General features: G+C 28.5%; 2 protein-coding genes across 2 annotated transcripts; both read left to right on the top strand.

Annotated features, from left to right (window-relative positions):
• Positions 1-768: 768 nt before the first annotated feature.
• On the top strand, positions 769-7176 carry LOC116768140 (uncharacterized). The gene is made up of 2 exons (XM_032658794.2): positions 769-919; positions 5952-7176. Exons 1-2 carry the CDS (start codon positions 917-919, stop codon positions 7035-7037), a joined length of 1089 nt encoding a protein of 362 aa, XP_032514685.2. The 5' UTR covers positions 769-916; the 3' UTR covers positions 7038-7176.
• Positions 7177-7428: 252 nt separating this feature from the next.
• Positions 7429-14612, top strand: LOC116769652 (uncharacterized). The gene is made up of 13 exons (XM_032660802.2): positions 7429-7649; positions 7844-7915; positions 9564-9760; positions 9843-9903; positions 9972-10021; positions 10107-10119; positions 10183-10232; positions 10373-10400; positions 10585-10625; positions 10848-10875; positions 13543-13722; positions 13963-14070; positions 14364-14612. Exons 1-13 carry the CDS (start codon positions 7605-7607, stop codon positions 14385-14387), a joined length of 897 nt encoding a protein of 298 aa, XP_032516693.2. The 5' UTR covers positions 7429-7604; the 3' UTR covers positions 14388-14612.
• Positions 14613-15350: the final 738 nt, after the last annotated feature.

The raw sequence follows: 15350 nt of genomic DNA, 5'->3' as shown, positions 1-15350 counted from the left end.
AGGCTAAATTCTCACTATAATTAGTTTTTATGAATGTATTAATTTCGATTGTGTGACTTGTTTCTTTTATGTTTATATTAGTCTGATATAATTATGCTTAAATCACACAGTACAAAGCAATAGAATTCCAACGCTATAATAAAGTAAATTATGAATTAATGTATACTTGTATTTAATATAATGTATGTTGTTTTCATAAATTGGGTGTAGTTTTGTTCGATATTTGTGTTATGGGTTATTATACAAAGGAAACATAGTTAAATTTTTCTAACGAAAACTTTATAATGCAATATTATCGTGATTCCTCCGATGTTCTTACTTCTTGCAGTGTAGAGTTTTAATTTTCTTTCCTGTAAGAATGTAAATATTTTGTAATTCTTCTTTAACGTTTTTTTGACTTTGTAAAAATTTACGTTGAAATTATATAAACAAACTCTAAATCTACGTGCTGTATCAATTTCCGTGACAGCGTTTTTGCGTGACCTTTGTGTGAAGCGATGCATCATTTCGGAACAACAACACAAACACTCCATTGTTTTTTAAAGTCAGTTGTAAACATAACTTGAATCATACATTTTTATTAATTCTTTAAAAAAATCGTTCGCATAAATATATCTGAATAACAAGAATATGAAATAAAAAAGAAATCAAAGCTAACAAAAAAAAAAAAATACTCGCGACAAAGTAACTTCATTTGTAATCTCTGATAGGGCGAATCGTTTTATCGTATGTATTCTCTCTTTCTGACATATGACTAAAAGTGAGACAAATAGATTTCGTGATAACACTGCTAAATCACATTATGGCAGCATTTGTATTCAGACATAAGGATAAGTAGGGCACATTGGGATCTAAGTGAGAGAAAACAGGACGTGGCCAGTTCCTTGCGTTTTTTATTGGATATCATTGCAGCGAAATGGTAACTATTGAATAATTTTGTCTCAATACTTACAACTTATTAATATTTCAACTGCAAATATAATTCACAATGAAATGGTATTTAAAGGTTTGTTTGATAATTTATATATTTAGTTTTTCAAAGTCTATAAAACCTTTTTTCAATAAAACACATTAAATATTTGATAGTATCTGCCTGACTGAAACCATGTCTAACATTATCATGCATAACAAATTATTCTATATTTTAGAATTTCGCATTGTTGCAGTGAGGCAATTTTTTAATATCGTATTATATCATGAAAAAATATAACTTAATAAAGTCCCAAAAAATAATACTGCTAAAACATTATAAGCACATATATTTTACCAACGAAAAAAAAACAAGCATATTTTTAAGAATATTTTTTGTGTCCTGTCATAAGTTTAATTAATTTTAACGGCACATAGGTTGAGAAAGTCTTCATGAATCTTATATTTTAACAAATAATTGTGTGGCTCACGTAATTTATGACATATTTCCTTTTTTGAAATCATATAGATATCAATGATAGCATTTGATAACGTTTACTTCTTGGAAGATTATATTGTAAGAATCATTACTATTATCATAATTGAGTTATGACTTACCTCAAATCATGTATAAAATTTCATAAAATATCTTAAGCATAATGTGACAGATAAAAAAATTTTGATACTCCAATAAATCTATCTTTTAAACCTCAGCGTTATTACTAGGATCAAAAATGGTGCGCACATTCACGAGAAATACCTTGGAAATATATTAATGTTTTAATATAGTGTGGACAATAATTTAAAATAATAAAGAGTTGTTCGGGCAGGAAGGATGAATTGCAAATTCAGAATTAATTGATTCACTAAATTCTGCCATAAAATGGAAACATCTTGAACTGACTCTTTAGATTCCTTATATTTTGTTCTGAAGAAAATATTTTGTAAATGATGCTGAGACCAATTAATAATAACACTTGGTTAAAGTTTTTCACCAAGACCTTAATATGTTTTCGTCCCGGTGGATCGAGAATGTCTTATTTATATATTTTTATAAAAAGCCTAATAAGTTTTTTATTTTACATACACAAGCATTTTTCCATACATATTTCATGTAATAATTTCTGAGGGTCCTCGCAATAATAGACCCCGTTTCCTAATATAGTAGATTAGTCCAACCGTTCCACTTGATCCTTAATTAATATTGCTGGAGCCGAGATGAGTTTCAACTCTAAATTTATATGTCAAGGACGGGAATTTATGGCATATAATCCTCATTTTTTTTAACAATATGCAAGAACGAACTATGTTTTTCAATTCAATCTGTGTTGAAGTGATGTTGTAGAGAAATATCAAATGAGAAAGGTAAAAACTCACAAGAGCTCTTAAAATAATACCCAAATACTTCTATATACCGATGACCTCATATTATCTCTGTGTAGTTAAAACCCACAATCAACATAATTTAAAACTTGCAAAGATTATTAAAAAAAAAAACTAAATAACATAGAAATGATAAAAATATTGATAATATTAATAAAATATAAATATTTTATTAAAAATAATAATTCTATTTACAATGTCATACATCTCAAGGTTAAAGGACGTGGATTAGATTATCATTGTACCTATAGTTTGTGGTGCTGAAAAAATGTTTATATTACAAAAAAATCACAGATGCTAGTGACAATCGTTATTAATACAAATAATTAAAAATTTAAACGTTACATTATTATAAACATAATAATACATTTTAATAAAATTTTGTTTATATACTAGTGAACAGAAAGTTTAAAATATTTAATTGGCTGTAAAAAGTATCAAAACACAAAAAAAAATATAGAATCTTTTTATCCTGTATATAATAATAATGAGTTCAAAATATTAAGTCCTTTTTTATCTTTTCATCTATAAAATATACTTATAATTCGGTTAAAAGATATAACAGCGTCTAAATGAACTGTAAAGATAGCAATGTTTAGGGATTTATATATATTTTTGGGTATGTTAATACCAAGTATTATCGGTTCTCAGCTTAATAATATAGTTTAGGGGACTTTCAATGCGTGGGAAGGCGGTTAGGATGTTTGTTTGTACACACCAACCCACAACGAATACCGATATAGAGATCACGAACTTTGATGTTTAAATAACTTGATATGAGACTGAATATAGTAACTTTTCAAGTAACGTTTTCTATATAATGTGATTGCTTTATTAGTTGTCACATCACGGCAAGTCACATTTTCCCTCCTTTCAAACTTTTATATAACTTCTAATTGTGTTGAGTTTACGTAAAAACAATTTGACTTAAATATTAGAGTTTTATGATTATACCCTCCTACGAGTTTAAAACGTCAAAATTATAAATGAGATTTGTGTATTATAATTAATAGCATAGAAAGAAGTTAACTGAATTAAAAATGTAAAATATTCTCAGGAAAATATTTTTTTTTTCTAATAAAATTAATTATATAAACTCGCTTTGGTATCTCATATTTATTTAACCCTTTACTTGGCAAGAACTAAAAATATGAAAAAAAAGGAAATTATTGATAAATTTTGTTTAATTTATGAATGGACAACTTGAGAAAAATAAAAATAAAAATCTAGGTATCCTAGGTTTCGAGAAAACTTAAGTACATCACAATGTACACTGCCAATTTTACAGAAATATTATAAATAAATTGTTTGTACATTTTGGTGTACACTACCAAGGACATAATGAATTACATTATTCAGGTTATTATAAATTTATTTCAAAAAAAGGAGGAAATATTTAAATTATTCTTTATTATTTTAGGTGAAAATTACGAAAGCAATTACGTTTTATTTTTCCCACAACAAAACACAAATGTACGTTACATTTTATACAGTAGACAGATGTTCTTCCACTCTTACAATATTTGCAACGCATTGTTTCATTACCTGCTTCTGGAAAATGACCTGTGTTATCAAATCTGACGCTATCAGTTGGTCGGACTGAGACTGGTTTATGGATTTTCAGATTCTCGCCTATATCGTCTGTAACGTTTTGGTTTGTTCCTATTCTATTAGACTTAGACAACCCATCAAACAATTCAAATCTGAAATCTTTCAATGAAGTCTTCTTCCCATCTCTTCTATGTAGGAGCCAAGCGTTATTTATACACATATCAACAAGTTGTGAAAATATTCCCAAGTACCAACGGTGACTTTTGAAGGGAGTTCTATATAACGATATCAACATATCTGCTAAATCGACCCCTTCCATATGTTTGTTGTAAAGTTTGACCACTTGAGGACATTCTACATCTACTTTCTTTTTCTCATCCTTATCGTATCGTTTGATTGTTTCTAAGGGGTACGAGTCTATGTAGGTGCTAATAAGTGTAACCACTTTATTGTCGTTCCACTTTACGACTGCCAACTTATTCTTATTGCAAACCACCTGGGCGCTAGAACCGCGTTTCTTCTTTTTTAATTGTTTGTCAGTTGGCAATAACTCTTGACAGCCTCTGAGACGATTAGTCCTTATTGTTCCTAGACTAAGGATCCCGTATTCTTCCCGCAGAATATATGTTAGTTCAGGCGACATAAAAAAGTTATCAGCATACACAATGGCCGGCTTTTTCTTTATAGTTTGACACAATGCAAGCACTACCATACCTCCTAAACCAATTGTAGCTTCTTTCTCTGAAAAAGTCAGTCCACGAAAGGTATCGTCGCCACCATACAGAATAAAATCGTAGATGATACCCGAAACACCCGCACGGACAAAATTCTTAAACCCCCATTTCTTAGGTTTCATTTTTATGTACTGCTTTCGTTTACCTGCTTTACGACCTTTATAAGGTATCATCATCTCGTCAATGGAATATTTTCCTTCTTCTTCAATTTTCAGAAAATTTTTGCGTATTTTCTCCATTAGGGGGCGAATCTTGAAATAACGGTCTGAATCTTGCAAAGTATTATCAACAAAATGAATATATCGACGTATTTGTTGATACTTTTTGAGAGGCATAAGATCAGCAATGAGAGGGTATCTTGTTTTTCTTGCCCAATAGTCAGTATAAGCTGGCATCTGTACTATACCCATCATGATTTGAATGGCCAGGAAGCTTTTAATCTCATCTTCTGTCAGCTGAATAGATCGACCTAGTTGTTCAACTGCATATAAATTTGTATTATAAACAATGTCAGTAATTAAGTCAGGAGAAAAAAAGAAATAAAAATAATCCAGTACTGTCTCTATTTGTGTTTGATGGAGATTGTATAAGTTTTCTTCAAGAGATACATTGTGACGAAATACTTCTAGTGGTGAAAGGGCTTCTAGTGATGATGCTATTGAAGGTGGATCAGAGGTATCTGGTGAAGGCGGTATATAAGCATTTGCTTCCTCATCAGATGTGGAACTATCGTCAGAGCATGCGTTTTGAGCGGGTACCAAAGCCAAGATCTTATGGGCGCGAGTTAGTTGTAAGTTCTGCAGGCGGAAAAAGAAAAAAAAAAGTTCAAAGCAGACAGTTTTTATGAGAAGGTAAAAAAATAAATAAACAAAAACTGCCGATTCGTTGAAAAACAAAAACTGTGTAAACTTAGCAATGTACAGCGTGGTTACCATAGTTCATTTTTAGTATTTTAGTGCGTTATTGGCAACGTGCAGTGCAGTGTACATACATTTGTTTCAACCAAAATCGGCCATAAAAATTGACACAGTAACGCATAAAACCACTTTTTGAGTAATACATAGTTTTTAGATCAAATAACACACCATTTTTTATTAGTTTTTGAGCTAAAAAGTAATTTATAACGCAAAAACTTACCCGGGTCCCGCCAACACTTTGTTGTTTCGAAGCCATTTTGAATTTGACATGTGTTGTTCAGTGTTGCAACAACGAAAATATTTTTCTACTAATTCTAAATTATTTAGTAATATTTTTAATAAAAACAAAACAAAAAAGTATTATTATTTAACCAGTAAATTTTTTTTGAAATGTATGTACAGTCTAATGTACCTTACCAAGTTAAGGGTTAATAAAACATTTTTTTTTTAATTACAGAGTAAATTGTTTCGATCCAAATCCAATGATTTTGAAATTGAAACTTTAGAGGCACACAACGAATACAGAAAGGAACATGGTACTCCACCTCTAGTTTTAAGCAAAGATATTAGTAAAATAAGTCAAAAATGGGCTGAAGAATTAGCGAAAAATGACACTTTAGCATACAGTATTAATGATACGTATGGTGAAAGTGTTTACTGTGGTTGGTCCCCAGATCCAAGTGTAAAAATACGAGCGAAGGATTGGGTTGATAGGTGGTATAATGAAATTAATGATTATTCCTTTGGCAAAGAACCAGAGGTACTTACGTGTGGTCACTTCACACAAATTATCTGGAAAAATACAAGAGAAATCGGTGTAGGATGTGCTAAGAGCAAATCTGGAAAGTTATACGTTGTAACTAATTATTATCCACCAGGAAATTTTAGTGGCCAGTTCGTAAAAAATGTTCCACCGCCGGGCGCATTGCAGTTTAAGTCGACTTCAAGTTTCAGTTCAATGGATTCGAATTGTGAATCAAATAATAATTTACCACCCCCTTCGCCAAATAAGAGAAACAGCAAAAATATAAGCGACCTCGCCAATGATATAGTTACTATATTCCGATCCACTTCAATTATTGACAAAAATTATATCGTCAAATTTGAAGCAGAGTTTTTAAAGGCTCATAATGAATATAGAAGCAAACACAGAGTACCACCTCTTGAAATAAATAAGAAAATGTGCAAGTATGCTGAGGAATGGGCGAAATCTATATCCAAAATAGGAAGAGTAGAACATAGAGATCAAAATGAATATGGTGAAAATATTTTCTACGCTTGGTCCACAGATCCAAACTTCACATTATCCGGCAAAGACCCTGTTGATAAATGGTACAGTGAAATACAAAATCACAGCTTTGGTAAAGAACCTGATAATTTAGGTTCCGGACATTTCTCTCAGGTCGTGTGGGAGGACACTAAAGAGCTTGGAGTGGGTGTTGCAAAAACAAAAGAGGGCCAAATATACGTGGTAGCTTATTACTACCCACCAGGCAATGTCATGGGAAGTTTTGCAACTAAAGTTCGTCCTCCAATAGATTAAATGATAATCATGAATAAATGTATACATTGAAAATACCAAAGAAATACGACATTTTTATAATCAATATTTAATATTTAATATTTGCATGTGTTGTAAACTATGAGAGACGCAAATTTTTTTTTTTTTTTTTTATATTGGAATATACACATTTATTATAAAACCGTTTCATTTAAAACTATTCTAAATAAGTATTTTTTCAAACCAAACGACGTCTTACCTATCATTTGCAAATATATATTTTGTCTATAACTTCCTTTTTTTACAAATGAAACATATTAATAAAATTACCAACAAATTTTAATTTAAATTTGTAGCTGAAATCCAAAATTATTAAAAAATTTACAATTTTCCCAATCATCTGACATTCAGTAAGTGGCTTATACAAAAGATCGGATTTAGATTAAGCCAAGTCTACTACATTTCACGGTTTGCATTCGATATTTGTTATGAAGCTGAACTCTGATCGTATAACAAATAAAAATACAGTGATAGTTAAATCTAAAATACCTTTATTCGGTTTTTGCATTCAAATGAAAAGATAAAAGCAAAATTATAAAGTTAGCCAAAATGCTTCCACGACAAAAATATGGCCTTACGTTCTTTTTACTTTTCGTAAGTAGTGTATTTCATAAAGTACTTACTAATTGATTAAAATTCTTAATTTCGAGGAAATTAAAAAGCATTTTACAATTTAAAACAAAAAACTACCCTGCATTTCTGATATCGATAAATAAAAAAGCGACATTAATATATTTTATAAAACCTATCAGTTAAATCTTTGATACAAACATTAATAATACTTTTAGAACGTAGCGTGTTCATGGCCGCTGAAACAATCACACAACAACAATATAAGACGATTGATAGAACTCATCAAAGTAAGTAAAATATATCAATTTGATAAGTAATAATAGTTTTCACTTCAAATATTTCGTTTTCAATCAATAATAATCAATAGAATAGATTTCGAATCGATACTTTTATTACTAATTTCAAAATAAAAATAAACTAAAATTGTTTACTATTTAATTACAAATATAAGTAGAGCTAAATATGTTTTACTTTCAATTGAAACTAAGCACAGCTTAGGTGAAACTAAGCAGTAATCTAAATTGACTAACGTTAGTCTTTTAAATTTCCCTTAGTAATTACTGCACTTACAAATTAAGTTCCAACTGAACATAAAGGACAATCCGTAAAGTAAATATTCGTGTAGAATGACCGAATTCCTTAATTGAGTCACTAACTTTGTCTCTAATACGAGAATTTCTGTGCTTAAATTGTGTACAACGAATAGTACACATATACATCAAAGAAGTTTATTTGAATGTCACGTTCTATATTTTTTTGACATAATTAAATAAAAAATATTCCACTGCTTTTATAAAAATTATTTTCTTCTTAAGACATCTTCCTATTTTCAAACGTAATTAAGCTACTTACAATGACATTTATAACGATAGCACTCCTAATCTAATTGTAGTAAACATTACTAATAAGAATAAGACGAAAAAAGTTTACAAAATATATTGAAAGTAAAACATGATACATATATGGCTGTTATTGTATCAAACTTGTATCAAGGCATCGAATTGTTTATTTGTATGCCTATTAAGCTAAGTACCCACTATCAAACAAACAATTTCACGCAGAAATATAAAATACTATGAGATGATAACGTCGAATTCTTTAGTATAAAATAATTCAGAATTTTGATTTGATGAATACAATCTTCTGCTATAATGAGCATGATAAAACACTCATTTGAATCGAAGTTTTTTTCATTGAGTCAAACAAACCTTGCCATAAAGCCAAACTAATTTAATTAGAGTATAGTTTCTTAGCAAATAGACTGTAATTTAACAGTAACTTCAATTCAATTTTATGTTTATTTAATTTGGATACCTTGCACATAATTTGCTCTTTCAGAATGAAAATATGGAAATAAAACACAAAATACTTTTATTTGGATTTAATTACTTTTTGAAACACTAATATTTATGAAGTAGAAATTCTTAAATTGTTTGTCTACAATTTTATTTTATATATAAACTAATAATACCGTAAGATTCAATTATTTATTTAACAAAGCCAGTTTCAAGGACCATTTTCAATTAATTGTTATTATTGAAACTTGTGATTTGTTAAGTTTATAGATTGATAAAATCATTTCCATATAGCAGGTATCTGAGTAAGGATTCAAATGTTTGCTATGAGAAATACGTAAACATACGAACATCAATTTCTTAGAAGATTCTAGACCAATGGAAAGGCACATGTTAAATGTACTCTCCTTGTCCCTTCTTTTGATTACAAGTAAAGATCAATGTTATGTAACAAGTTTCATTTTAAAGTTTCTTAATGCTCTTGAATAAATGATAACAGTGATATTATTAATAATGGATTAAAATTATTAATTATAGCAATAAATTTAATTAAAAACATATTATGTTACAATACTTATACTCTACATTTTCTTGTCTTACCTTTGTTGGTGTTTTTAAAATATTAACAAATTACTTTAAGAGACGGGCTATACTATCCAGCGATGAAAGCATTCTTGGTGTACCAGAATCAGTTGAAGATCTACCTAGAACAGAGAAAATTCATCCTGGCCACACGCTCCTTCGACCAGCTTTTGGGATGTTAAAATCTTCTGTTAAATTTCCCCATAAGGACGTAGGTGGTGCAGTTTATGGAAATCTAGCCAACCTTGGAATAACGTAAGTTAAATAATGTCGTAATACAAAGGGGAAAATACTATGGAGCTATATATATATATTACGTTATAATTTTTTTTTATAGTTATGGTAAAACCAACAATCGGGTGCTGTACTCAGGTTTTAGAAAAACGAATAATTTATTGGTAATACTAATTCTTTTATGTTTGAACAACAAAAATTGAATTGAAATCGAGCACATCGTTTTTTTCAGTATAATTTGTTGAAAGAGTTACCACATTTTGATTCACGGTCTAAAAAAGGGTATGCTTATTTCTTCTATAACTATTATTTACAAAAAAGTAATATAATAATTAAAATGTGTAACTTATTATTATTATTTCTGTAGGACCAAATCTTGGGTACGTATTTTGAAATAAATTAGGTTTGAATACATTTTAGATACTAATTAAAAATATTCCCAGGTTGTCATTGAACTGAGCCCACTATCTAGAAAGAAAGACATCCAGAAAAGGTATTTATAACCGTTAGTTAAACAAATGTAAAACTACATAAATATTATTTTTTTATTAAAATTTTAAAAGTAAAGTAAGTAAATTATAAAAAAGATGACGATATATAATTCAATATTAACGAAAAAATGTTCTTTTATAGGATTACATACGGATATGATTCGCAAGAGGTAAATACGTATATTTTTATACCTGTAATGAAATTTAAAATAAAATTTATTTAAAGAAAGAGCTCAACAAAACAACAATCAAATTTAACCTCCAAATCCTATCAACTTTGAGATATAAATAATGAAATAGTATTAAACTTCAAAGAAAAAATATAAAAGACGATGAAATAAAATATTCTTACAGTTAAAAAACACCAACAATAATGCCATGGAAATATTAGATGAGTAAGTTTTAATATTCATAGTACTCACCATCTTGAAGATTTTATATTTTTTTTATTTTAATTTCTGATAGTTGTCACGAATGAACGATTCAATATTTTAGTGTACCTTAAACATTTCATGATTGAGGACCCATATTTAGAATGCTTGTATATTCTTGCTATACCCTTCACATTATTAATATGAACGTTCATTGACATTTGTATTCATTTTGTTTACTTCTAGCAATTCCTCTAAAGACACGTCGTTAAATGTAAGTAATTGGTAGTGAATCTATATCGAACCACGGTGAGAAAAACTCAAATTCATTACAATATATTCTTTATTTTTTTATTTTAATAAAATAATATTTTATAAAGCGTTTGTCTACCACGTAAATATGAATTAATTTTGTCAACTTGTATCGTAACTCACAAATTTAGCAATTTTAACCTATTTCACAAATCGCCTGGTTTTCATCAAGATTGTTTTTGATACACTTATTACGCTATGTTACACTTTCTTAGTGTGTCGTATGATAGTTGTCATTTGAAGCAGTAAAAGTTTTCATAGCTTATCAAAGCAGTTTTCCTAAATTTATAAAATGATATTGTTATTGTCTTTGGTGAGAAATCTTTGAGTCAAGACAGTGATTAACCTAGTTAAATAAACTTAAAGGACAATCTTCAGTGTAGGAATTTCATTACAGTAAGTAAGCTGCTTGTAATATTAAGTTTTGTTTTGTTTAGGGATTGGCACTTCATCCTTGATAGATAGCAGTTACAAACAATGATATTCTATTAATATTAAAGGTATTTTGGTTGACATAAGAGTTGTATTATATAAAAATTTTATTGAATTATTTTATACCAAAAATAATTATAAGTCGGTTTTTGTAAAGGATTTTTATAAATGTATTTGTAAACAGGTTAACCTTATATTTTATTTATAAGACTTATAGCATGTATTCAAAATTAAAGAGAAATTTATATAAATATTTATAGCAAAAAACTTGATTTTATTATTAAATTTTGTTATCAAAGTCAGCTTCGAGACGTTATTTGGTAAGACTATTGAGTGAGCTATTTATTTTTATATATTGTAAGTTGATTAGAAGAGACCACTTGCTTGGCTGCCATTCTCCTGCCAAGAGCCGCCACATTCAACAGTTTCGCAACTAAATAGTTGTTAACAACATTTCCTTTGTTTCATCCACGATTGGTTGAATTAGAGGTATCTTAGTTAGCCAAGACATTAAATAAAATATAACTTAATGTACAAAAAAGTGGTATTACTAACAATTTTATCAATACAGAGTTACATATCATTATTTATTTATGATATGAAACTCTATTTTAATAGCAAGTCGAAATTTATATTATTAAATAATTTAATCAATTGAATCCTCAGTACTTATGATACTGTTATAACTTTCAACATTGTAAAAATTTAATTAACTTTCATTATTTCACTTAATATTAAATTAACATTACCTTAAGACTTATATCAAGTTGATTTCTTAGAAAATACAGGCTTCTTTAAACGTGATCTTATATATTTTTACATTATTATAAATTAAGGTAAAAGAATTAATAAGAAATATCTTGTTACTTAAGAAAAAAAAAATATATTTTAAAGTTACCTTTACTCACGGCTTCGTTTTAATACCAAAAGTATTATTGATAGTTATAGATTAAACAGAAATTTCACAATAAATGAAGTGTTTATAGCTCTTAAATAACCATGTTTTAAGAACATGTAAGTGTTTTGTGACAATTTTAAAAATATATTATATTATACCAGAGCAACTATACATTTATAGGAAAAGTTATCCGACGAAATTCTAAGGACAAAACTAGCTCCTTAAATAATTACCTCTACTTTGATACTTATTGAAATTTTTGCGGAATTGAACAATATATCTGGTAATAATGCAAATCACTTATATATTCTAAAAACTAAATGATATATTTTAAACCATATATTACTTAGGATGAAAATATTCTAATATAAGTCGAATTATCACTACCAAAACTGGTCGTCACATGTATGAGACAAGTTATTCAAAAAAAAAAAAACAAACTAATCCCATATTTTTCTATGTATTTTTGTATGGACATATCCACATACTTAACAGTATTTATTAAAATTATGTTTACAGCAACCAGCTCATTTTTATTACTATTTACAGTTTATAATAAAAAAATATGAAGTAAAAAAATGAACAAAATCGAACCTTGATCATCTCTGGAACATTTCCTTTAAACATATATTTTATGTATCATTGAATAAAATAGATTTTACTTGATCTTGTAGAATACCTAAATTTTATAGCCGATCTCATAAGATTCTAATATTGTATAACATATAAATAACAGGGTTAGTGTTTTGTTTTTATAATTATGTATAAATTGAGTCACAAAAAGATTCCAATACCTTATTTAAAGTTGAATTGTTTAATGTTGGGTTAACAAAATGAAAATTTCGTTATCATTGAAAACTAATTGACAGTCTTCAGTGACGTCCTATACGTGATTGGCATTAATCAGAAGTGTATTTTTGTGGTACCTGAGACCCGATGTCCTGTGTCCTCGATGATCTATTTTAGCAAAGTAAAAACGCTTAGCATAAATTTCACAGTTCCAGTAATTTGATTGTCTGGCAGTGACATCTACGTGACTTGAAAATCATAAAATGAAAAATAATTTGAGTTATTTTAAAAGGGAAATTATAGCTTCATAGTGACGTGGAAATTCTAACAGCAGTGGTAACTTAAGGGTTTCTTATAGTTTAATGTAATATTTACTTATCTCATATGGTCAGCGACAGAACCGTCTAATGCCAAAGCTTACTTAAAATAAAACGCTTAAGGGTTTATATAAATATAGATTTTTTTAAGCAATACTTTTGATATTTAATAATACGATTAATATATTGACAGTCAAGAAGACAAAGAAAGCCAAGAAAAAGTAAATATAGAGACCGAGGTCGTTTTGTTTCTTCTGAAAGTGACAGTTCATCCGTTTCCGATTCCAAATCTTCAGATTATGAGCGAAATCCTGGAAATCCCTACACAGTTCACAAAGATAAATACAAACAAAACTGGCTTTGGAATCACTTTGTGAGTAAACGTTGCTCTGACATTAATGAATTATATCGTCTTAAGTGATCATTGTTGCCATAAAATCGAAACGTTGAGTAAAATGTTATATAATAAGTTACAACCATGTAGTGTAATTCAAATCTGTACTCTCGAAAATTATGGATATTATACTCTTAAGTGTATTTACTTTTTTGATGCTTTAAATTTAAAAGAAATATAAAAGACTGTTATTATTAATATGGGATGAAACTTATACAGATGGATGGTAATCACATGAACGTGAATCCATATGCACCTCCATTTAGTAGTATGGGCCCATCAGGAGCAGCGCTTTTCTTTGGAAGAAAGTGGTGGTATTACAATCAGGTAATATTGAACTCATAAAAAAATCACTACATAAAGCCTATAAAATAAGTTATCTTATAGCTTTTTAAGTTAACATCTTTCAAACACAAAAATTTACCTATGCCAAAGACAATAAGTCACATTAATCTTTGAGAGGCTGTTTTTAAAGCAAGTGGTATTAATCTTTCAAGAATATTGTCTGATAAAAATAAAAGCTACTATTATAAGTAATCGGAAATGATTTTGTAATATTATGTATTTGCTTGTGTATATATTTATGTCTATGTGTATATTTGTTTAAAATATTGTTACAGGATGATTTCAAGCCATTAAGTTAAGCCAATACAATGCAGTTTTAAAATCTTAACGAAATTGTTTAGAATATGTTGCTGCATATAGAGTTCAAACTCTGTATAATCAACTCCATTCCCTTTCTTGAGCTGAACTTTTTCTATTGCAATTATTGTTACAAAATACAAGGTTATATTTTATTCCAAGAGTTATCGCTACAGGAATATTTGGGTGTATATAATACAAATATTATACGAGTGATCTTAATGGTATCCTGTTTTTTATTTACGTTACTCTCCAATACAAGTAAGACATTTTGATGTGGTCAGCTCTAATTTTGGACGGTTTCACGCGTCGAAACACCATGTGTCGTCAAACATCATCTCTTTTTCTCAGTGAGATCGTATACTTATTTCTTATACAGTAATATTTATTTCCGTTAATTCGTGGTATAAGGTGATATAGTATGATAGACCTGAACAAAATCATTCACTGGCCTTTTTAATTAAATACAATACGTGTATATATCAAAACTCCCCTAGAAAAGCACATCTTCCAACCTTCAATTTTTCGTAATTAGCCCGTTATTATAAAGATCTATGTAATCAGTGATCACAATATTCATAATAATGAAACATATACTGAAAAATTGGATGTAAGAAATCATAGAAAGGTTTGTGCTTTGCCGATGCTTTATCGTCACTAATATTCACAATATATGCTTAGAATATATTTAGAATTAATTTTCTTATTATGGACTTTTGTTTGGCGTCTACTTTATTATCAGTATTCAAGAAATAAATAAGGAAAATTCGAGACCAAATATGTGAATGTAATGCATTAACTACAAAGTTTAACTCTACAGAGTCGGTGAAGTATTCAAATGTAATATTTTATTTATTAAAAAAATTATTTACTATGTATTTCTGCCAAATCTTATATTAAGACCATATTACACATACAAAAATGATAGGCAAATCAATTTGTTGGATAAATCTTTCTATGTCAAT

This window comes from Danaus plexippus, assembly GCF_018135715.1.
Source record: "Danaus plexippus chromosome 3 unlocalized genomic scaffold, MEX_DaPlex mxdp_25, whole genome shotgun sequence".
In the NCBI taxonomy this organism is placed as follows: domain Eukaryota; kingdom Metazoa; phylum Arthropoda; class Insecta; order Lepidoptera; family Nymphalidae; genus Danaus; species Danaus plexippus.
Note: the sequence above shows the minus strand (reverse complement) of the source record. Positions and strands in the feature narration are given on the sequence as shown.